This window comes from Geotrypetes seraphini, chromosome 7 (assembly GCF_902459505.1).
Source record: "Geotrypetes seraphini chromosome 7, aGeoSer1.1, whole genome shotgun sequence".
Classification (NCBI taxonomy): domain Eukaryota; kingdom Metazoa; phylum Chordata; class Amphibia; order Gymnophiona; family Dermophiidae; genus Geotrypetes; species Geotrypetes seraphini.
Genome location: NC_047090.1, coordinates 15,029,431 through 15,055,143, shown reverse-complemented (window position 1 = coordinate 15,055,143; position 25,713 = coordinate 15,029,431). Strand labels below are relative to the sequence as shown.

At 40.2% G+C, this 25,713-nt stretch overlaps 1 protein-coding gene across 4 annotated transcripts in view; it reads left to right on the top strand.

The window, feature by feature from the left end:
• Positions 1-25,713, top strand: part of ZFC3H1 (zinc finger C3H1-type containing) — a 140,127-nt gene that overhangs the window by 17,559 nt on the left and 96,855 nt on the right. For 2 of the 4 annotated variants that reach the window (XM_033951932.1, XM_033951931.1), the window contains exons 4-10: positions 3,987-4,191; positions 4,318-4,547; positions 8,216-8,339; positions 12,324-12,421; positions 15,609-15,809; positions 17,628-17,786; positions 23,640-23,774. In XM_033951932.1, the coding sequence (XP_033807823.1) occupies positions 3,987-4,191; positions 4,318-4,547; positions 8,216-8,339; positions 12,324-12,421; positions 15,609-15,809; positions 17,628-17,786; positions 23,640-23,774 (1,152 nt within the window). The remainder of the gene's footprint in view (positions 1-3,986; positions 4,192-4,317; positions 4,548-8,215; positions 8,340-12,323; positions 12,422-15,608; positions 15,810-17,627; positions 17,787-23,639; positions 23,775-25,713) is intronic. The other 2 variants (XM_033951935.1, XM_033951933.1) reach the window with 2 other exon arrangements.

Genomic DNA, 25,713 nt, shown 5'->3' with positions numbered 1-25,713 from the left:
ACTTAATCTGGTGAAGGGCATGGACTCATCATTCATTAATACCAAATGATCATCAGCTTTCAAGAGTCTTGGCATGAGTGATGGCATTAATATGAAGTGGCAGAGGATTGAACTTTAATCTTAAATTGTATTGCATTTTATACATTGTCCTCTTAGCATTGATTGTACAGGGGCCTTTAGGACTATTTAAAGCCCTTCAGCAATATCGCTTACAAAAATGTTAAAAAGAACAGACCCATGAACCAAACTTTGAGGCACACCACTGGGAACACCCCTTTCCTCAAAGCGATCTCAATTGATCACTATCCTCTGTTGCCTTCCACTCAATCAGTTCCTGATCCAGTCCATCACTTAGAGGCCCAAAGCAAGGGCACTCTGTTTATTTATTAGACACCTGTGTGGAACATTGTCAAAAGTTTTACTAAAACCTAAATATACCATATCTAGAGTTCTGGGGTCCAGATGTATTCTTTCTTCTCTGTTGCTGGTTAGAGTGGTGAGGGAAGCTGTTGATCCTTTTACTGGCAGAGAAGGTTTTCTACTTAAGTGGAACATGGAGAGAATCTTAGTTTGGGCACAAATTAAGAGAGTTTGAGAGGAAGCGAAGTTGTTCTGTTGGAATCTTAGAACTTGGGTCACCAAGTTCATTATAATTAGGGCTGTACATCGATTTAAAATGTTTAATTGCATGATTAATTGCAATTAAAAAGCTCCTCTTGTTCAGTGCAATATAGAGATAGCAGATGTAAATACTCAAAATTGACATACAATTCTCCCTCCATATTCTTGGTTTTGGGATTCACGAATTCAGTTATTCATGAGTCTCCAAATAAGCAGCCTCTCTCCCACCTCCACAGATTATCTTTAAAGCCCTGGTAGTCTAGTGGTGAAGTGGGGTAGGAGCAATCATCCTACACTCCTGCATTGTGCAGATCCACTTGAAAATGGCTGCCTCAAGTTCCTGCAGTCTTCCTTGTGAATGCAGTCTTGAAGTGAACGCGTTGGCTTGTTTCATTATTAGGATGGCACATTTATATTGCAATACCCCTTGCATCCAGTGGTCCTAATATAGCATCTCAATGTGGTTATTTGGGCATCCGCCTTGAAAAATCTCACCCTGAAGGTGGTGGTCTTGGTTGCAATCTGTTCAAGGCATTTTACAGAATCCAAATCTTATCCTGTAAAGAGCCCTTTTTGTGATTTACTTGAAGTAAAGTTTTAGTTAAAATGGTCCTCTTTACTTCCATATCAATCAAATGGTGGTGTTGCTATCTTTGTGGCATGAAGATTAGGGAAAATGTTTTCTGTTTTTTTAGATGTAAGTAGAGCACTGTTGTTGGCTGTGACAAATTATTTTCATGAGTCAGACTTCTTATTTGTTCAGCTGTGCGAAGAGAGGTTAAATAACTTCAAAATTTATTGTTGTGCATTGTCTCAAGGATGCACCACTATCTGCTTATGTTTGCAAATGTCAGGATGTATTTGTTCGTAATATAGCCATGTTCTGGGTGTAATCACGGGTGGGGCCTAAGGCCCTAATTGGCTCAGACGACTAAGGCCCCTTCCCTTGGCGTCTGAGCCAGTCAGGTCCTTAGGCCCCTCCTCATGCATTACATGATGCACTGGGGAGGGGAAGGCCCACCATTTTGCTGGCGGACCTCGGCATATGGGACTGCATCCCTCTTGCTCCCAATTTGTAAAAAAGGTACCGGGAGGGTTCGGGGGTGGAGGTAGTTCAGAGGAGCATCCGGTGGCAGGAGGGAGTTGGCATCCCTCCTGTTATCCTCCCCCCCTTTTTTTTTTTTCTTTCTTTTTTTTGTGGAAGGGGATGAGGGGAGGGAATGGTTTGGGAAGTGGGCTGTCTGACGTAGAAGGGGGCATCCCTCCTGCCTTTTTTTCTCACATGGGGGGTTCTTGATGGCAGGAGCGAGTGGGCATCTTTCCTGCTGTGTTTGCTGAATCTGCATGTGCCCATCGCAGGTGATAGCAATGAGTACATGTGCAAAATAAATGCAAAAAAAAAACCCCAAATTGAACCGCCAAAGTCAAGTGCCCCCTCCCCCCCCCCGGGGCAGCGGGAGAGATGCCCACTCTCTCCTGCTCCAAACCCGCTGGCAGTGGGAAAGATGTCCAATCCCTTCTGCCTCCAAACACATCTCTGTACCTCCAACCCCCGCTCCCTCCCCCTTACCTTACTTAGGATGGCTAGCCAAAGGGATGCTTACTCCCTCCGACCAGCAGGCCCGCCTCTTTAAAATGGTGGTCATTCCCCCCTCCCTATTGTATCCTGGGATGCACTGGAGAGAGGCCTAAGGCTCTGATTGGCCCAGACGCCTAAGGTATCTCACACAGGAGGGGCCTTAAACAACCTCTGCCAATCAGAACTTCAAGCCCCTCCCTGTGGCATCCCAGGACGTACAGGGGAGGAGAAGGCCCATCATTTTGAAGAGGCGGACCTGCTGACTGGATGTAGTAAGCATCCCTCTGGTCAGCCATCGTAAGTAAGGTAATGGGGAGGGATCAGGGTCATCGGAAACACGGGAGGGTTGTCAGGGGTGGGGGCGTTATGTGGTGGCAGGAGGGAGTGGGCATCTCTCCCGCTGCGAGGGGGGTTAGTAGTATTAGTAGTGTCAGGTGATTGTATGACATGGCAGGAGAGAGTGGGCATCTCTCCTGACATCTTCTATTTGGGTTTTTGTGTTGTTTTTTTAATTTGTGTGCGTGTTGGTGAGGGGAGGGGTCTGAGCTATCAAACCTTAATTTCCTGTCAGTGCCTGAGCCAATTAGCGCTAAGGGACTGATCAGAAAGTAAGGCAACAGCTCACACCTGTGGTTGGTTGTTTGTTTTTTTAATTTATATTCCACATATCCTACAATTCTATGTGGATTACAAATTATTCAGATATTCAAGCATTATTCCCTAACTGTCCCGGTGGGCTCCCACTCTATCTAATGTACCTGGGGCAATGGGGATTAAGTGACTTGCCCAGGGTCACAAGGAGCAGTGCGGGATTTGAACCCACAACGTCAGGGAGCCAAGGCTGTAGCTCTAAACACTGCACCACACACTCCAAAATTAGCAAATTATAGCCACAAATGTGGCACAACGAGGTTAAGGAATCACTCAGAGTACTCATTTTAATATTAATGACCTTGTCGTACTACATTTGCATGGCAGATTCGGAGATTGCTAGAAAACTTGGAAAAGGCCTTGGTAAGCCGTTTTGATGATCTGCCACTAAAATCCATTCATGCTAAACCGGCTGCAACCGGTTTAGCGAGCACTTTGAAGGTAGATTTTAGTTTTGAGAATTTGCCCCTGAGAGAGAAGACTGGTTGAGGACAAGTTGGGAGAATTAGAGACTGGGTAAAACTAGATTGTGAAAATTAAAGAGGCGCAAGAACACTTTTGTATTCTTAGTAAATCAGATTCTGTGATAAAGCTGGATGCAGAATTCCAAAAACATAGGAGCTCGAGTTAGCAGAATTCTTGCACATCCTCTTCATTGGAGAAACCAAAAAAACACTGGCGTGTGACGATGTTCCTGAAATGGACTTTATTGACGATATAAAAGTTCCAAAAATCAACTAGGTCCTTAAGGTTTTATGTGGATTATCTTGTTTTTATGTTGATTGTTACGCTGATTTTTGGAACTTTTATATCTTCAATAAAATCCATTTCAGGAACATTGTCGCGCCACAGAGTTTTTTTTTTTTTTTTGTTTCTCTTGGATTTTCTTCTCTGGATTTCCAAGGGTAACATCCTCTTCATTGAACATTCTCCTCTCACACTTCAACTTCCATAGGGGCAATGGGGTGATTGCGAGAGCTCTTAAACTTTCATTCTGACCTTTTATATTCCAGTGAAAATTTGTCAAAACCTGAAATAAGTAGATCATTGTCTGAGAAGTGAGCTGGTAAATGTATTTCTGTAGAAATATTGTCATCCCGTACTGAAACTTTTTTTTTAATTTTTATTTTGAAAGAAGCCTGTGGAGGATGAAGAAGAGCTGTCCGAGTTGCGTTTACGTCTTCTGGCGTTACAGTCTGCCAGTAAGAATTGTTATGAGAGAAAGCAGCAGGTGATGAAGGAAAGCAAAGAGAAATTAGCAAAGACCAGGACTTTGCAGCAGAAGGGGAAACATGCAAAACCACATTCATCCAAAAAAGTGATCAGTCCAACATGTGCAGGTAATGCTATGAATTCAAAGTACATTGTCTCTGATCTATTGTAAGGTTTATGAAGATTAGAATTTGAATTGTGTAGCAAAGGCTTAGGCTGCTTAGTCGTAAACATTTTTTCTTTGCAATTTGAAGCCAAACAAGCTTTGAGGAAACAAAAAACAAAGGCCTGGAAGAAACTGCAGCAGCAAAAAGAACAAGAAAGACGGCAGAAGGAGGAAGAGGAACAAAAGAAGCAAGTGGAGGATGAGGAACGGAGGAAAAGGGAAGAGGAGATCCGAAAAATACGTGACCTCTCCAATCAGGAGGAGCAATATAATCGTTTCATGAAGCTTGTAGGGGGGAAGAAGAAATCGAGGAGCAAGGTAGAAATTTCCTTTTTTTTTTTTTTTTTAAATAAATTTTATTATTTTCCAATATGAACAGTGCAAAATAAAATATACATCTGAAACATATCAAACCATTAAAAAGCACTTTTGAACTACAGAAATTAAGATATCATTACCCCCAACCCTGTATAACTCTAAAAGAAGAAGAAAAACAAATCGAGGAGCAAGGTAGAAATTTCCAGTGCTCTGGTTATGGTGCAGTATTAGGAGATAGACAGAGTGAGCTCAGGTTTTTAAAATGTTTCTTTTCTTATGGAAAGGTTAATGGATCAATGAAACATCCTCCCAGAACAGGTGGTGTGAGAGGCAGAAAGGGTAACAGTTCAAGAAAGTATGAAGTGTGGAAGGTCCCAAGTTATGAAGGGAAAGCCAGAGATAACTGGTGACTCTCATATTATAGCATAAAATACATTTGGCCGACCAGATAAGTCTTATGGTCTCTCTCCTCCTTGACATTCTTTTTGAATTTAGAGACAACAAAGACCAGAAATGTTTCCACTTAAGCAAATCTTTCAAGCTGGATGAAATATACTATAAATTGGTCTAGGCACAAAAACGTGTACATTTTGGCCAGTTCTTAGGTGCTATGTGTTAATCAAATTGGATTAGTTTTCCTTTTTATCATATACGTAACTGCCTAAACATTTGGTGTTATACTGTGCCAGTTGTCAGGTAGCTGAGGTCTTTACCCATTACTAGAGATGCTGGATTTGAGGATTTCTCATAGAAAAAAAATAATTTTTTGCATCATGTGTGGCAGGAAAAGTCACTAAAAGGCAAAGCCAGCCTAGCAAACTGTAAGCTGTATTTTGTTGAAAGTCTTCCCCCCCCCCCCTCCTCCCGGTATCCTTTTTTAACTGAAGCAGTTTTTTCTTTCTTCACAGTAGATAATTAAAGGTTTTGCAAAACTTTCTTACAGTTCAGTGATCTGTAGCTTAGTGTCTGCTTTACCAAACCCGTCCTTCTGTCTCTGCAATGCTTTATCTTTGTTACATCCTTTTTTTTTTCTCTTAAATGTTTATTAGGAATTTAGTAGTATGAATCAGGGCCGTCCCAAACCCAGTACGAGGGGGTGCTGAAAAGTTTTCTCAGCCCAACGAACTTCCTAAATTGTGAACATTATTTTGCAAAGTGCCAATTTGCAGAATTGTAATGCTATGTTTTGATGTGGTTTAATCAATGATCTGAAACAATATCGGTAGTAAGTTTGGAAATTTTCAAGTGTGGAACTCTGAGCCGTCATGAAGCTCCTGTTCCCGCTGAAGGAAAACTCCAAAGGAAATCCATGAATGTATGATACAAACATTGATTGACAAATGCCCATCGTATTCCACAGTGAAGAAGTGGTGGGCAAACTTCAGCATGGAGCTTTTGAGACTGAAGATGCAACAAGGTCATTGAGACCTCAAACAGTGTCAACTCCTCAAAATTGGTGATTATGTCCATGACCCGACTTTGGCAGATCAGCGAATATTGGCTAAAAGAATTACTGAGACACTACAGATATTCAGGGAGCATGTTGGATGTATAATCGGTGAGCAGATGGATATGAAAAAGCTTTCAGTCAAATGGGTGTCCAAATGTTTGATTGCTGATGGGAAATGACATCAAGTGGACACTTCCAAGTCGATTTACGGTATTTTCAGTGAACTGGTGCCAATATTTTGGATCAACTAGTTCCTGTTGATGAAACATGGTTATACCACTATGATCCTGAGACAAAACAGTCCAACTCATTCTCCAAGGCCAAGGAAAATTCAGGACCCAAAAGTCACCAAGAAGAGTCATGGCCACTGAATTTTGGGATCAGGAAGGTGTTGTAATGACTATCTTCTAAGGATCCAAACAGTTAACGCAGAATACTACTGTAAGTTGCTGTGCTGATTAAAGGAGAGGAAGCTGCGGAAGAGAGTTCACTTTTGTAAGACAATGTACCTACCCACAAGGCTGGCAAAACGATAGATGTTTTAACAGTGGGGTTCTCATTGCATAGACCATCCAAACTACTCGTCAGATCTAGCTCTGACTATTTTCTGTTTCCAAACCTTAAAAAGAGTTTGAAAGGGCAACAATTTGAGTGATTTGGAGTTGATTGCAGCAGCGGAGCATTATTTCAGTGACCAGACATCAGAGCATTTTTTGGAAGGGTTACAGAAACTTCAGACAAGATGTGCCAAGTGTGTTGAATTTAGGGATAAATATGTGGAATAGCTTGTAAGTTTCATGGCTCCACATCATTCCCTTCTTGGTTGGGCTGAGAACTTTTCAGCACCCACTCGTACAATGATAACGAAAACACTTGCATTTCTAAAGACACTGCATTAAACTGTCAAACCTTCCCCAAACAAATATAATTCTCATATTCTTGTAGAGTCCATGCTTAGCAGACTTTAACCATTCCAACAGACCCCACCTTTCTGTTGTATCTTGTCTACAGTGACCTCTTGTTTCTTCATTTTACTCTTGCCATACTTTTAATTCTGTTCTTATTTGCTACTTAATAGTACAGTGGGTCTTTTTTTAAAAAAATCTTTGTTCATTTCAAACTTACAACAAGTGCATAAAAAAACAAAAAACATGAAAGACAATTATACAACACTTGAAATTCTTTCAATAAAATCATAAATATATAAATTAACTAATTTCCCTCCCTCTCCCCCCACCAATATTACCATTAAATATAACATAAATTTATTATAAACTCATTATTAAACCAAATTTTTCTCCATACTACCCCCCTCCCCCCTATATATGTGCATACTATCAAAGGAAAATGATGCCTATTCATTACAATATTTAACCAATGGCCCCATATCTTTAGAAAATTGTTATAACTACCTTTCTGTAAAGCAATAACTTTCCATTTTAAAAATATGACATACGGAGTTCCACCAAAACGTGTAATTAAAGATTAGAATAATTTTTCCAATTGTTAGTAATATGTTGAATAGCAACACCCGTCATGATCATTAAAAGTTTATGTGCTGATAATTGACTTTTTTTCCTCATAGAAATACTAAACAGAACAGTATTGTACAATAGTGCAACATGGTTTTCTAAAATGGGTCTTTAAAATCATCTAAAAGCACATACGTGAACTGCTGAACAATGCTGTCTTCCAATGATCTTTCTCTTCTGATAGTGTGACCAAAATAAGACAATCGTAACATCATCATTTGGGCTTTGAGTGACATAGCCAGTTTGATCTCTTCCAAAATCGATTAAAAAGTAGCACTGCTTTTGGTCTTTGGTCTTTCTCAAACTTGATAATTGTTGCTCCTTCCCTAAATAGTAAAATGAAACCTTTTCTATTATGCTTTGTCCTGGAATATTTATTTAATTAATTTGATTTCTATCCCGTCCTCCCAGTAGCTCAGAACAGGTTGCAAGCCAACATTCATGTTATAATTTGAAAGCTAGTTTATAGATTGCTTCAGTGAATGAGATTAGAGTAAGGCCTCTTGTTCCAAAACTATTGTGATTAATGCAGTTATTTTAAAGATAAAACTTAAAATTCTGGATGTTATGTTGACTTATCGAGTTGATTGGGTTTTTGTCAGTTTAATTTTTAATATTAAAAAAAAAATTTACACACAAAGTCTAGTTTATATATGTTCACAATGTGTTTCTTTTAATGCTTTCAGTCCTCTGATTTAGACTTAAGATGGTCATTAGATAAGGTGGCCATGGAAGGTGCGGGAGGCATTTATCAGTATGATAATTACGATGAAGTTGCCATGGATACAGACAGCGAAACTAGTTCACCAGGTAAGTTTGTGTGTGTATGTTTAGCATGATTGAATGCAGCCAAATTTGAGACAGTAGAGTCAAGACTTCAATTGGTGATGGCAAATTATGTCCTGCTTTTGTTGGCTGAGTCTGACACCTAAAGTTCACATTTTCCGAGATCTGTCTTCTGCTCTTCCTTGTAGTGTTATGTGCAAAAAATAGACTTATGATAGCAGGGGTGGGGACTTTTTAAAAAAATTCTTTATCAATTTGTTATAAATCAATAACAAACATTTAAGAATATCCTTAAACTTCAGCATATACAAATATACTTTAAAATAATATAAGGAAAAAGAAAATCATCAGTGATCTAGCCCACATCATACTGGTTGCCAGTGCCTAATCAAAAAAAGTTAAATCCATAATATTTAATTAGCATCAATGACAGGCAAAATTGTGGCTAACTTTACTATGTCGAACACCTCCAAAAACTGAAAAAAAAAAAAATTTAAGCTGTCATCTAAGGTTTGTCTTTAAGGAAGTCTTCCAACTGGACTGGGTCCAAGAACATAGAGCGCTAACACCATAGCTGTCCCTGGATACCTGCATGTCTTCTTTCAGGCCCACAAATCAGCTGGACTATAAAAGCACCGACATTTTCCTCAGAAGTTGGAATAACACCCAACAACGCTAGAAACCCTGAAAATTGCATCAGCTGCACCTTCATTTGCTTCAGAGATTCTGTGCTGCTGGTGGCAGCTTTTTTTTTTGGCTCTACTTAAAGCAGGGGTGTCAAAGTTCTTCCTTGAGGGCCGCAATCCAGTTTGGTTTTCAGGATTTCCCCTATGAATATGCATGAGATCTATAGCATACAATGAAAGCAGTGCATGCAAATAGATCTCATGCATATTCATTGTTTCATACACCAGAAAGAGCTATATATCTATTGCAAATCAATCAAAATTTATTTCTTACATAAAATTTCCTATAAACCACCATTATATAACTAATTTATGTCACATAAATATATCTAACTACCCATCCCACCCAATAAAAGTTCATATCAAACTTGTATCATGGTCCATATGTTGAACTTGAAAATCTTCAGTTACTAAACTCTTTTTTCTTGGTTTGTTTATCCACTAGACTTTTTCTTCATGCTCCATTCATCATTTCTCTCCCAAATTGAACTGTTGTGCCCCGAGATTAGACGGGGTCTGGCACATTCAGGGTGGTAGGGCCTGATCCCATCTGATCTCGGGGCACAACGGTTCAATTTTGATATGAACTTTTATTGGGTGGGATGGGTATGTGACATAAATTAGTTATATAATGGTGGTTTATAGGAAATTTTATGTAAGAAATAAATTTTGATTGATTTGCAATAGATATATAGCTCTTTCTGGTGTATGAAATGATGTTTTAATATATGAGAGCTATTGAATGGGAATTATAAATCCTGTTGTTATTGTTTATAATTGGGGATGCATATTCATTGGGGAAATCCTAAAAACCCAACTGGATTGCGGCCCTCGAGGAGGGACTTTGACACCCCCTGGCTTAAAGTGTCAGACCAGCAAAAATGACAACCACTGAACCCTTCCTGCAGGCAGAACTGGTGCTCGCAGCTAGCACTCAAAAGCAGAAGCAGAATAGATATTGCACATCCCCTTTATAAAATATGTTGGGAGCCTTGATACTTTATGCCAGTCCTCCTTGGAGAACAGACTCTTCTCTGAGGCCAGAGAATTTCAAAATTAGCACTTCTTGCAATATGAAATTTCATTCCATGGAGCTGAGGACTCTCTGACTTTCACTCATTCCACTCCTGACAAATGTCTTACAGATGATTGTCCAAGATAAAGCACGTGTCATCCATATAGCTCCCCTTTTGCCTTTTGAACTATAGTTTCCTGTGCCTGTTGATAACATCCCAGATGAGTTGTTGCTGAAGTGCAAACTACCTCTCCTGACCTGGTGGGGGCAGTGTTCACTTCTGCATGCCAAGCCTACTGTTTTTTGAAAGTAGGTTAATGTCCTTAGGTTTTTTTTTTAATCTACTTAGCCCGCAGATTTCATGGTGGATTATAGCAGTTAGTATAACATGCCACATAATCAAACTTAATTTTCACAGAGTACAGTAAAGCATTCTTTAAAGATTTCACCAGTGTTAAGACTTCAGCGGTGATACTTAGTGCTTAAATATATTCATTGTATTAGGATTTAAACACTCACCTCTTCATTAGCCTTTTTAAACTGCAGTCTTTTTACTTTTGTCTATAAATAATGCTCAAGTTCTAATAACTTTATGTAAAGCTTAGACTTAAACAGTTTTTTTGTGTCTATCGGCCAGGGGGTACATGTTCAATGCGTTTTGCCAAAATGACAGCTTTATCAAGGACTTCCCCTACTCCTGCCGTGAACCACCATCTGCCCCAGTTTTTTCCAAACACAAGCTGGGGCAGATGGTGGTTCACGGCAGGAGTAGGGGAAGTCCTTGATAAAGCTGTCATTTTGGCAAAACGCATTGGACATGTACCCCCTGGCCGATAGACAAAAAACTGTTTAAGTCTAAGCTTTACAAAAAGTTATTAATAGTTGAGCATTATTTATGGACAAAAGTAAAAAGTCTGCAGTTTAAAAAGGCTAATGATGTGGATGTTTAAATCGTAATGCAATGAATATATTTGAGCACTAAGGGCTCCATTTACAAAGGTACGTTAGGGCCTTAACGCACGGAATATCATGCCAGCCGCTGCCACTACCTCTTGAGCAGGCGGTAGTTTTTCGAGTAGCGCTCGCTAATCCGGTGCGTGCACTAAAAACGCTAGTACCCTTTTGTAAAAGGAGCCCTGTCGCTGCTGAAACCTTAATACTGGTGAAATCTTTAAAGAATGCTTTAGCTTATGAAAATTAAGCTTGTCATTTATTAGATATCGTGGGGGTGAAAATTCATTAGTGCCTATAGTAGTTGGATTATTATGTAATAAAACTAAACAGTCAGTTGCTCCCTAAAAAGCTATAATTGCAAAAGTAATTTCTAAAATAGTTTTTTAAAGCCTGTGACTCTCAGTTTGAGCAATTTGTTAATTGGGGGATGAAGAACTAAATTTTTGAACAGGAACATACTGTTCTAATGCTACCCATATAACATATATGAGTATTTTAGAATTGTATACAGTGCTTAGAATTTTATGCGAGCAGTTTTGGGTTTTACATACACTGATTGAAGTCAAGGATAGAACAACATAGTAAGTTTTGAATTAAGTAAAGGTAGCACCAGACCACAAATAATTTAAACAAAGTACTTTTTTTATTTTTTTAAATTTTTATTTATTCATTTTTGAATTCTTACAAGTGAATTAAACATATTATAATCAATTATCATATGACACTTGTATTTACAAACAAATCTTCTTATAATATAGAATAAATCCCTCCCTTTTGTCAAAATTCCTATTTCCATATGATATACATTCCCCATCCCTCCCCTATATATCTACTACCAATGTGCTAAGATATCTGATCATTAGAATAATTAGTCAATGGTTCCCAAATTTTTTTGAAATTATGAAGATTCCCTTGTTGTAACGCTAACACCTTTTCCATTTTATATATATGACAAACTGAGTTCCACCAAAATGTATAATTTAATTTAGTATAATCCTTCCAATTTTGAGTAATTTGTTGCATGGCGACCCCTGTCAATATTAATAATAACTTATTATTATTTGCAGAAATCGGACTCTGAGTTCTCATTGCTGTACCAAATAATAGTGTCATACGAGAGTCCTACATGGTTTTCTAATAAATTATTAATTTGGGGCCAATTTTTTTTTTTTTTTTAAACAAAGTTCTGATAAAAAGTATAGTTCAACAAGAAAGGGAGTTGGGAGAGAGGATTTTCCTTCCTTTAAAAAAAAATATATTATTGGTTGGTTCCTGTATCAACTTGCAGTTTGCATACAATATTTTTCCTTCTGTTTATTTTTTTTTGTTAGTAATTTTGTAACTTCTTTTTAGCAGCTTCCCCAGTGACGCCTCCTTCCCTTCCAGAGAGCCTGCCAGGATGTTTGTCTGTGTTGCCACAGGTAGCTGTATTGACCCCACCTCCAGTATCGGTAAGCTACTTATCTGGGATCAGAAGCATAGCCAGTTCTCCAGTTTTATGGTGGACTGGGGAGGGGACACATTTTCCCCCCCCAATCCCCTCCCTTCCAGTATGCCAAACATACCTTTGCTAGCGGGGATTCCAAGGTCCTGCCATCCAAATAAATAGTGTCGCTACTTCCTTCCTGCAAAAATCATCAGCTTGCCTTTGGCCCCTGACACTGGGACTTCTTATGTGTGAAGCCCTGGTGTTTGGAGCTGAAGGAAGTAACGTGAGGAAGAGGGGGAGCAATGGCACTGTGTGTGTTTGGGTGGTGGGACTTTAGCATCCTTGCCAGCAGTGGTAAAAGGAGTGCTGAAGTTGTAGGTGGGGTCTATGCCCCCACTCCCAATGGCTGTACCATTGTTTGAGACATTCCCTATTTGTGACATTCCTTTATTGAACCTGTTTATGGCCCCAATTGGTACTTTACTTTCAGATCTTGGAGTACAGTATCGATTATATGAGGATGATTTGCAAGTTTTTAGGTTTTTGTTTTTTGGGTTTTTTTTTTAATTTCCTGATGACTATGTTCAAGGTTTTCATCTATTGTCATCTTATAAGGATGCAATTATGATATGATGTCTAAGAATTATCTCTGTTTAAATGTATCTGAAACAAAAATGCTGTGGTTATCCCCATCTGGAATCTTAGATGCCCCACCTGCTTAGGTGTATGATGGGGTGCTGATTCCAGTGCAGCAGGATATCAAAAGTTTGGGGGTGCTATTGGACTCCTCATTACAATTTTGTGGCCACATTGTATTTGTGGGAAAGACAATGTTTTTCAAGATTTGGTATTGAAACTGCGGAGCTTGCTTTCTTCAACCAATTTTTGACAAGGTATGCATGTTTTGTTCTGTGTCATTTAGATTATTCTAATGCCCTGTATATGGTCTTCCAAAGAAGTCTTTAAGGGCATTGCTAGTGGCGCAAAATGCTGCAGCTAGGGTGATTGGAGGCATTTCCTGTAGTGAACAGTTTTTTTCTTTATTGGCTGAGTTGCATTGGCTGCCAGTGGTTTGGAGGATTCAGTTTAAAATCTTGATATTGGTATTGGTACAAGGCTCTGCATCAAACTTTACCAAAAGTAGTGGCTACTTTTCTTGTTTCACATGTGCTATCTCTTTTTTTTTTTTTTTTTTATTCTTTATTCCTTTTTAATTCTTACAAGTGTACTTAAAAAATAATACAACATGTGCTATCTCGATCTTTGCGTTCACAGTCCAAGTTGTTGGTTGTGCCTTCTATACAATCCATAGTTAAGGCAACTCTTCATTCTCGGGTTTTTGCTGTGGTGGATCCTCAACTATCCCCTTCCAGATAATGTTTGACAAATTCCTTCTTTTTCACATTTTCATAAGTGTTTGAAGGCCTACTTTTTTCAGAAGGCTTTTCAAAATCTTGTGATGGGTTTTATTTCTATTGCAGTTGTATATTCTGAAGTTTGTTTTTTGTTTTAAATTCTTTATTCATTTTCATATTTTACATCTAGTGTACAATAATCCATCAGAAATATATTAATTAATCACTTGACAATCTTATTTGTAATCTTCCAAATACATAAATATAAAAGAATCCTACCCCTCCCTCCCATATACTAATAATTAACAATTATCAATTCTTATCATTCATACTCCCACCCTCCCTCTTATCTTTTCCAATATTGAGCTGTTTGGTTTATAATTAGGTTTATTTTTGTGTATTAATTAGTATGTAAGATTGTTTTGTTATAAAAGAGATTAAGATGTGATGTGTTAGTATTTTAATGTTAAAGTTTAGTTTAATTATGTTTGAGTGTGTTTTCTTTAACCCACATAGATTTTTAGATATAAATTTTTTATTTAAATAAATTTGTGCTCTGTAAAGCTAAAAAGGTTCTGTTTAGACTTCCTCATGTCTCTGCAACTCCACAGTGTCCTTCTGTTCAAGAAACCAAGATGCACATTATCAGTTTGTGCTGACTACAGTTTCTATTCTTTCATGTGTGATAGAAGGTGACTATACCGTGTTTCCCCCAAAGTAAGACCTGAATAAGTATGATTATTAAAGGTGTTCCTAATATAAGACGTACCCCAAAAAATAAGCCCTAGTTAAGATTGACCCTGCAGCCCCCCCAAATGAATGCCTCTGACATTCCCCAACTCCATCTCTAGTTTAAAAAAAAAAATATCCAGGATTCCACTATTTCTGAGCTCCCATCCCCCTGTGCAGCAGAACCCCACTGACTCTCCCACCTGGAGACTGACATATCTCTGAGGCATCCTAAAGAGTGTTGGTGGCAGTACTCTGATTTCACAGCCTTTCCCTCCAGTGCCTTCCCTCTGCTGCATCACTGATGACATCAGAGGGAAGGCTCCCGGTGGAGAAGGCCGCAAAGCAGCCCGTTCAGAGCGCTGCTGCCATTTTTTTTTTAAGCCTTGGAGCAGAGGTATGTCGGTCTCACGGTGGGAGGGTCAGCGGGGTTCTGCAACACAGGGGGATGGGAGGGAGGGATAGAAAGATACTGCACAAGGGGATGAGTGAGAGGGGAGAAAAGATGCACATGGGAGGGGGGAGAAAGGAAAGAGGAAGAATTGGGGTGGAGGAGAGGAAGGGAGAGATTATTGTTGTATATGAAAAAAAATAAGATACCCCTGAAATTAAGCCCTAGTGTGTTTTTTTGACCCAAAATTAATATGACCCTGTTTTATTTTGGGGGAAACATGGTAGAATAATTGTGTTTGATAAAGAAATATATTTTATTATTTGAATTTATTAACTGCCTTTTCTGAAGAGATTCACCCAAAGTGGTTTACAATACATTGAATAGTATTCAGGTACTCAAGTGTTTTTCCTATCTGTCCTGGCAGGCTCACACTATAACACTGGTACACTGGGGCAGTGGAGGTTAAGTGACTTGCCCAGAGTCACGAGGAGCAGTGCTGGGATCGAACTTGCAACCTCAGGGTGCTGAGGCAGCAGCTCTAACAATTGGGCCACTCCTCTACTCCAACTTCTTTATCATCGCTGTTCTTAGTTTTTTAAAGTTGGCTATGATAAATGGGGGATATATATTTTTTTATGCATAGGCTGCTTCTAGTATACTGCTGTTAAATAGCTGAATACTTGCTGGCAGCCTAATTGGGTTACATATATATTTTCTCTTATGTGTGCTAGGCTGTGCAGTCTGTGATTCTGCGATCTCTAGATGGCCTATGTTCTGCTCCTCGTGAGCCTCCCCCACCCCCTCCTCCCCTTCCTCCGGAAGAACCTGAGCAGCCACCAAAACCTCCATTTGCTGATGAAGAAGAGGAAGAAGAGATGCTGTTAAGGGAGGAGTTGCTCAAGTCTTTAGTTGTCAAGCGATCTAAGCCAGAGGTACACTAGCTTCTTGTATACGAGGAGCAACATAGGACGAGCTTTATACACTCTGCACTTTGTATCTCTGAAAAGCATTGCAAAATTGTTGTTGTTTCAATATTTTTTATTCAAAGAAAATTGATAATTAAACACAGTACTGCTTTTTCAGCTTAACATAAAGCTATTCAGTTTAACATTTTTAAATACAGTGGTACCTCGGTTTACGAGTGCACCGGTTTGCGAGAGTTTTGCAAGAAGAGCAAAACATTCGCAAAATCGGCGCCTCGGAAACCGAGCTTGCCTCGATGTACGAGCGCCTCCCCCCACGATCCGGCCACCCCCCTACCCCCGCCGCAATCCGACATCCTCCCCGTTCCCATCACCCACCTGAACACATCACTTACCCCTCCCCATCTGGCACCCGACACCTGCACCAACGCACAGGATATGCTGGTGCTGGTGCCGGTGCCTGAAGATCTGTCGTTCTCTTTGCTGGGCCTTGAGCATCTGCACATGCTCAAGGCCTTAGTTCCTGCTCTCTCCGATATTCTCGGAGATCTCGAGAATCTCGGAGAGACCAGGAACTAAGGCCTTGAGCATGCGCAGATGCTCAAGGCCCAGCAAAAAGGACGACAGATCTTCGGGCACCGGCACATCCTGTGCGTTGGTGCCGAGTGCCAGATGGGAGATAAGTGATGTGTTTGGGTGGGTGATGGGTATGGGGAGGATGTCGGATCGCGGGGGGGGGGGGGGGAGATTCCGGATTGCAGGGGGATGGCGGATCACCCGGGGGGGGGGGCCTTCGTGAGCGGGGAGGGGAGCAATGCCGGTTCTCGGGTGGGGGGGGGGAACAAATCAAGCGAGTTTCCCTTACTTTCCATGGGGAAACTCGCTTTGATTTACGAGTAATTTGGTTTACGAGCATGCTTCTGGAACGAATTATGCTCGTAAACCAAGGTATCGCTGTATTACATTTTTCTCTCCTATCCTACCCAACCCCCTTTCTGCCTTTAATTTTTCATTATATTTTTAGCTAACTTCTATTTTATTGACTATGAACAAGCAATAGAAACAGAAAACCAAAAACAGAATCACAGATGGCATGAATAGGAGAGCAACAAAAATACAGACACATATTTACAGAATTTCCTCCAGCCTACCTCCCCGTTTCATATAGCCAAATGCAACAATAGTGGACACCATCTTGCAAAGATAAGGCCCCCAACCCAAGCTAAGAAACCACCAGTAAAGTGGGAGGTGAACAATAGCAAACGAGAACCAAAACAGTAGCAACAGACCCAACCCTCTCTCCCCCTGTTGTTGATTTCTTTAATCCACTGTTCAGTTCAAAGTCTGAGAAATGGTTGTGCCCTCTACAGATACGGAAGGTACAGAGAAGGGCGATGAAAATGAATCTTAATATGGCTGTCTGTTATGAATACGTGTAGAAAGCTGTGCAGGCAATAATCTAGTCTGGTTTAAGGGTTTATCTTTCTTTTTTTTTTACATGTATATCATTTTGTAAAATAACTTAGGAAAAAACATCACAATATTATGCTCCTCTTCAAAGTAAAAAGGGCAAGTAAATGCTAATACATATAGACATCATATCAAAAAAGAACAATAATCCCCAATATACCCCCCACCTATCCTGCAAGATCCAACAAAACCTGAGACATAGTAGTAATTTTGGATAAACATTTTTTGCTATTTATTATTTCTATAGCCCTATTCTCCATGTCGGATAAGTATCCCCAGTTTGTTTGTTTGTTTGTTTTCTGACAAAAGTGTGCTAAATTTAAAAATGTATTCCTTCTTTTATTTTTTTCCTTTCAGGAATCTTCCAGTAATAGTTGTCCTCCTTCACCTCTTGTTTCAAACTCTCAACCAGTGCCAAGGATCAACCTCTCAGCTGTTAATATCAACACAATATCTGTTCCTCGGGTACAGAGCAAGATCAAGAGAGCCCCTCGCCCTGCACGCCAAGTGATAGCGGTAGGAATGGACACTTTGAGCAGATTACTTGAAGTGGTCCTCTCTAGATATTTGTAGTGGCTTGTGTTAAGCAGAAGTTGCTGGCATAATGTATATGCCTACAGATGTGTTAATGCTACTAAATTTGTGTTCTTTGTAGCTTGGACACTGTTAAAATGGAAAGGCAATTTTAAATATGGAGCTATTTAGCTTCCACATCTGTGAAAAAAGATTGATGGAAATCTAGAACATGATTTTAGAAAGAAACCATATGGGTTGTTTTTTTTCCAAATCTTTATTCATTTTAATACATACATCAAGTGTACATTAAATACAAACTATCATAATACATTATCACTTGGAAATTCCATCACAATGTGTATCTAAAAGCTTTATATCCCACCCCCCTCCCATAACCATACACAAATAATAAAATTCATATGTATATTAATCATTTAAAAATATGCAATATATATATGCAAAACCATATGGTTTTGTAATCTGCTCATTCACATCAGCTGTTTGGTTCATTAATACCTCGTGCTTTCTTAAATTCAGATATAGAACTTGTCTCCAACACCTTTTCTCTAATTTTTAAACTTTTTATTTTTATTGATTTTTCAGCCATACATTCCAATTTCTTCCTTTATTATTCTAGAGACACCAAGTGATTCCAAAAGTCTGCAAACATTTAAATTTAATTTAAAAATCAACCTAACTGCCGAATTATGTATAATCTGACGTATAGCATTTTAAAGGGAATCTCACACATCTGAGAACTCTCCATTAATTTATTTCCTCCTTGGACCCCCCCTCCCTTTTATTCTGAATAACCTATCCCAAAATCCCTCACCTCTGCAAATGTGAATGCCTGAAAACCTGCAATTGTTGCATTATAGTATCTGCCTAATAACTCCTTCCCCACTTCCTCCAGTGGCCACTTTCATAAAACTATCTATCTATACTTAGTAGTGAAAATAGTTTGTAGCTTTTTTTCAAAAGTACAGAAGTGGTACTTATCTTGTGTACAGTACTCTCCTGATATTCGCAGGGGTTCCGTTCCAGTCTTTTGAATTTGCACACATTTTTCTTGCTGGCATATATACAATGGAAGTTTGTTCCATTCTTGGGAGCCTATACAAGAAACACCTACTGTCCTTAGACACTTTAACCTTAATCGTTTCACTGTAGGAATGTGTAGATCAACCTGATCTACAGAGCGCAGCTGGCATGGCGGAGCATATGACAGGATGCTATCTACTAGGTACTTTGGTGCCTGATTGTGTATACAAAGATGAACCATTAGCATCAATTTGTAACGAATCCAGTATTCTAATTTGAGCAAATACAATGTTCTATAGCATTCTGATACATGATCACGCCTTCCTAATCTAAATAGTGTCCAAACAATTGAATTTTGCGCGACTTGCAATGTGCTTAATGCCGACGCAGATATGACCAGAAGAACCAAATTACAGTATTCAAGGCCTGCAGGGCATTGCTAAACATATTGCCAGACAGGTCTGGCCTTAAGGTGTGCATCATGCACAGTTTTTAAAAAGTCACGCCCCCTAAAAGTCAAACAATCAACAAACACACCTAAATACTTAGAGATCACAACAGTTGCGCCGAAACGTTCAATTGTGCCCTTCCAAAATACATCACCTTTGTTTTTTGGATGCTCAGTATTAACCTATTGCAATCCATCCAGCCCTTGATCTTTGCCATTCCCCTCTGTAGCCGCTGCACTGCCTTTTCAAAATCCCCATCTATATGGGGGGAAAAACTATATCGTCTGCATAGTCTGTAAGAGACTTGCATGGCCCGAAGCAGCTTACATAGGGAGACAAGACAAGGACAGCTGAGAAAGCAGATCCCTGAGGAACACCCGTTTTTACCTCCCATTTATTATCACTTCTTGCTCATTGCTGCAACCTTTCAGTCTATCTAATAAAATGATGTGATCTAATGTGTTGAAAGCAGCTGAAAAATTGAGAGACAGCCAAATCCAAACCATTCCGCAATTCATTCAGTATCGATACTAACAAAGTCTCTGTGCTACGATGCTTTCGGAATGCATACTGGTGATCATCAAGGACACTATATTCCTTTAGATACCTAGCCAGCTGTAAATAAATAAGTTTTTCCAGGACCTTTGATGGCACAGGCAAGGAAGCCACCGGACAAAAATTGTTAATCTCCCCTATTCCCAATTTCTTATCCTTCATCAGTGGTCTGATAGTTGCAATCTTCAGCACATCAGGCACCTCACCGTCCTCTAACATTAAATTCATCAAAGATATATGCCCAGTATAATTTTTCTACCAAGGCGTTTCAGCAGCTCTGGTGAACAAATATCCTATTAACATTGATGAGTTACAGGCACACAGTACCTCAGCCACGGTCGACTCTTCCACCTTTTCAAATGTGTCCCAGCCACCCCCAAATCTGTTTTCCAGTCCCCATCCACCAATGGGATGGTTTGCATGATCAGCATGACTTTTTTTAAATAAATTCTTTATTCATTTTTACAACTTACAAAGAAAAGGTTGAGCTCATCAGCCGAAAATGGGCACATCGGGTTTTCTGATGCCTCATTAACATTCAGTTGTTTAACTAACTGAAACAGTTCTCATGGTTTTCCCGCTGCTCGATTTTACTTTATTCTGATAGAAATCTGCTGCTCCGCCTGAACCTTTGCCTTAAACACATTCACACAAAATTGTTGAATACTGACCTGATTTTGGCTTAGCCTTTGTTGTGATCTGGCACCCATTTACAATCTTATTCTTTAGCTTTCCTCTGAAGTGGTCATGCTCCTAATTAAGTTTTGATCTCTGATTTGTTGGACATCATTCATTTCTTATAATTTCTCTTGCATAGCATTTTGAAAGGGTTCTATTGTTTGACTTTTCTTGTTGGATGCTGAACTCATGCTTGAGTTACGGAAATACCAGAAAATTGCTTCACTAACTAAATTACTACGGCCCAGATTCTGTAAATGGCACCGTTATTTATTTAGTTTTACAGCCCGTCCTGCCCAGAACGGGTTACAAGGATGCGTATACGGAGAATTTAAGACTGGTATCAATAACACACATTCTAAGGCAGGGATCTCAGAGTCCCTCCTTCAGGGCCACAATCCAGTCGGGTTTTCTTGATTTTCCACAATGAATATGCATGAGATCTATGTGCATGCACTGCTTTCAATCCTGCGGCCCTCAAGGAGGGACTTTGAAATCCCTGTTCTAAGGAGAAACTAAAAACACATATGCTATAGCCAGACTGATCTTCTCAAAACGTAAGTCTGACCATGCCTCCCCACTCCTTGCCAAACTTCATTGGCTCCCAATAATCTCCAGAATCCATTTCAAATGTTCCTGCCTGGCTTTCAAGATCATTCACGGAATCCTGCCTCCTCTTATCCCACTGTCTTTCAACTCCTCCAGTCCCGACTCCTCCAGAACTGCCCAAAGGCTTAAACTAGCCTTCCCCTCTCCACGCGGCATCCACTATTCAGGCAAACTGGGAAAATCCCTTCTCTTCAAAATCATAGGTCTTTGGAACGACCTCACCACCCCGCTGCGGAACCTGAGCTCCCTTCATTTATTCCGCAAACAACTGAAAACCTGGCTTTTCAGCAAATTGTAGCTCTATCCTTCCCCCCTTTCTCTCCCCCCTTCTACACATAAGTTCATGTAATCCTTTTTCTTCTTCTCTACCCACTATTTTAAGTTCTTGTAAACCGTGTCGAGCTCCATTCTCATGGAGATGATGCGGTATATAAACTTAAGGTTTAGATTAGATTAGATATAAGCTATAGAGCAGTGGTTCCCAACCCTCTCCTGGAGGACCACCAGGCCAGTTGGGTTTTCAGGATAGCCCTAATGAATATGCATGAGAGAGATCTGCATATAATGGAGGTGCCAGGCATGCAAATCTGCCCCATGCATATTCATTAGGGCTATCCTGAAAACCCGACTGATTTGGTGGTCCTCCAGGACAGGGTTGGTAACCACTGCTAGAGAATCTAAGAATGGTGGCAGCATGGCTACAGTAGATAGACCAGGTAGCGGTTGACAAAAAGTCTCAGGTATGGCTGCCTTAAAAATAGCTGTAGATCACATGTTAATCACGCAGTGGTGCCGTTTATAGAATCGCGCCTCGTGAAAGGTAGGCCCCAGAAATTTAGGCCAGGGTTTTAAAGGCCTACATTTTCAAAGTCTGCAGGGAGTTAACCATGCCTACAGTAGCGTTAGGTGCCTCCCATTTTTTTAAAATTAGAGTTTTAATCAATTTTAAATCAGTACAGCCAATCAGTGCACCGATTAAATCCAATTAAGTTAGGCGGCAGTAGGCTGCCTACTGCTGCCTCACTTGGGTAGCTGTTTTTAGAATCGGGCCTTGAGTGGCTGTATCCATGATGCAACAAAGAAATATGTTGGATGAACTGTTACAGATTTGTCTTGTTTGTAGCATTTTGCTCTCCTCAAATCAGTTGATACAGATGCTTCATTTAATTTACATACATTAATGGAAAATTAGGTCCTTACCTTGTTAATCTTTCTATTAAGCTCAGGAATCCCTACGTTTAGAGAATGACACGGGGGAAAAAATTTGCCCCATCCCCACGACTGCCTTCCCTGTCCCCGCAACCACTATCTCCGCCCCATCCCCGCGACTACTATCCCGCAGCATCCATTCAAGCCTCAGTACTGCAATATTTAGCTTATTCCTTCCTTATAAATCAAAGTTCTGGCTGCTGAACTAGAGAAAGAGATGATCAGCTGGTAGGACTTTGTTTATAAATTTTTATCAACAACTAATATACTACTTTATCCTAAAGCAAAAAAAGAAAATAAATAGAATTTTTTTTTCTATCTTTGTTGTCTGGTTTCTGCTTTCCTTGTCTTCTCATTCAGTTCCTTCCATCCACTGTCCTTCTCTCGGCGTTTTCCATTTGCTCTGTTTACTGTGCCTCTCCCTTCAACCCCCCCCCCCCCCCCCAATTGGTCTGGCACCCATCTTCACTCTACTCCCCCCCATAGTCTGGCATATCTCTTCTTTCCTTCCATCGTCTTCTCCCCACTCTCTGTTCTCCATTTCCCTTCAGCGTCTTCTCACTCTTGTCATCACCATTTCCCTTCAGCGTCTGCTTCTCCCCACTCTGGCTTCCCCATTTCCCTTCAACATCTGCTTCTTTCCATCACCACCCTTCCCTCTCGCCACCTCACCACCCTTCAGCACCCCTCGCGCAGTCCGAGCATCTCCCTCTCTTCCCTTTACCTTTGTGGCACATTTTAAGTTTACAGAGTAACTTGCTCAAGCCGCCGGAGCCTGCCTGCAGTTGCGTGTATCTGTGGGCAGAAGCTTCTTCTCTGACGCAATCGTAAGTTGCGTCAGAGGAGAAGCTTCCACCCACAGACGCACGTCTGGTTGGATTTTTATCACTGTATTTTATACATTGTACTTTTTAAATTGAATTTTAATGTTTTTATATGTTAGTGTATAATAAATTATCTCCAGAACATCTGTATCCACAGTTTTTTGTTTTTGTAACCTTAAAACATACATTCTCTTACTACTGATACCGTTACAAGACTCGGCGGCAATAGAAAGGCAAGAAATGGGACAGAAGAGTTTAATCTAGGTAGTGTTGCCACTTCAAGTATGATGACGTCCTGTGTCTTAACAGCTCCTTCAGCTGTTGCTTTTAATCAGACCCATGAAAGCATTGTTAAGCTTTTCTATTTCTTTAAATGTTCTTGAACATATGTTTCACATATCATAAAACTGCTCATCTGATTGAATTAGATTTTTTTTTTCAAAATTTCCACAGCAAATTTAAATGATTTAAATATTTTTTGTTTGTAGCTTCCAAAGCACAAATCTGTTGTTGTGACACTTAATGCTTCGGATGATAGCGAGTCAGATGTGGAGCCATCCAATTCAAACATGAATGTATTTGGGCTCGAGTCTATGATCAAAGAAGCGAGGAGGACTGTAGAGGTAAGAAGGAAATGTATGCCAATGCGGGTGGAGGGCAGTATTTAGTATGGGTGTGCTTACATTTGAGCTGCCAGTGGCTGGAACATGCACGCACTGCATAGAAAGCAAAGTTGCTTACCTGTGACAGGGCGCAAACAGAAAAATAAAAAAATTATGTTTGCGGTCCTGTATTGACTGTAAAACTTTGTCGGCAATTGCTTTCTCATTGTTTCTTCGTCCTCTGTTGAGGCAGGAGAATCTGTTCTGTTTTTTTGTTTTTGAAAAAGAAAAGCTACTATCTATCAAAAGGTGAAGAAAAAAGTTCTGTGGGTTTTAAGTTTTATTTTAATTTTATTTTTCTGTCAAGATGCCCAGAAAACGGGAGAGCTGCGACTTGCCAGGAAGCCCAGTCAGCGAAAAAACTGATGGGCTAGGGGGGTGGAGCTTCAGAGGCAAGGTGGCCGCACATGTCCAGTAATTTTAAAAAAACAAACAAACCCAAAAAACGGACTGTAGCTAGGGGAGAGTTCCGCCAGGCAGGCTAAGTCCAAGAACTTCACCAACAAGTGTGGCTGCATTCCCCTGCTTGTTTTCAGATAAATGTTTCCTCATGCTTTGTAAATGGAAGCTCTCCCTTCACTTTCCTTTCTCTACTTTGTTTCTTCCTGTGATCCTGCTATATACAGTTTTGTAGCTTTTGCAAGCTCTCATGACAGTCATTTATCTTCCTTCCTAAAGGGATTTTGTGATAAAGGACAGTCCATTCTTGCTGATACACCCTGCAATGATTGCCAGTGTATATGTTTTCCATTTTTATAGATGTACAAGTCAGGTCATAAAAACATAGAAGATGACGGCAGAAAAGGGCCACAGCCCATCAAGTCTGCCCACTCCACCAACCCTACCCCCTTGAATTTACCCCCCTAGAGATCCCACATGTGTATCCCATTTCCTTTTAAAATCCTTCACGCTGCTGGCCTGAATCACCTGAAGTGGAAGTTCATTCCAACAATCGACCACCCTTTCGGTGAAGAAGAACTTCCTGGTGTCGCCATGAAATTTCCCACCCCTGATTTTCAGCGGATGTCCTCTTGTGGCAGAGGGACCCTTAAAAAAGAAGATATCATCCTCCACCTCAATACGGCCGGTGATATATTTAAACGTCTCTATCATGTCTCCTCTCTCTCTACGTTCTTCGAGTGAATATAGCTGCAATTTATTCAGCCTTTCTTCATACGGGAGGTCTTTGAATCCCGAGACCATTCTGGTGGCCACCCTTTGAACCGACTCAACTCTCAGCACATCTTTTTGGTAATGTGGCCTCCAGAATTGTACACAATATTCCAGATGAGGCCTCACCATGGATCTGTACAATGGCATTATAACTTCGGGCTTCCGACTGATAAAACTTTTTCGGATACAACCCATCATTTGTCTTGCCTTTGATGAAGCCTTCTCTTGATTGGCAGTCTTCATGTCTTCGCTAATGATCATCCCCAAATCACGTTCCGCCTTGGTCCTAACTAAGGTTTCACCATTTAGTGTGTAAGTTTTGCATGGATTCCTGCTGCCGAGGTGCATGACCTTACATTTTCTAGCATTGAAGTTTAGCTGCCAAGTCGAGGACCAGTGTTCCAATAGAAGTAGGTCCTGCGTCATACTGTCTGGTAAAGTGTTCTCACTTACTATGTTGCATAGTTTGGCGTCATCGGCGAATAATGTGATTTTACCCTGAAGCCCCTGAGTCAGATCTCCCACAAATATGTTGAAGAGGATCGGGCCCAAGACCGAGCCCTGAGGCACTCCACTGATCACCTCCGACGTTTTTGAGGGGGCACCATTTACCATCACTCTCTGAAGTCTACTGTTTAGCCAATCACCGACCCATGTAGTTAACGTCTCTCCCAGTCCCATTGATTTCATCTTGTTCAATAGTCTGCGGTGCGGAACGCTATCAAAA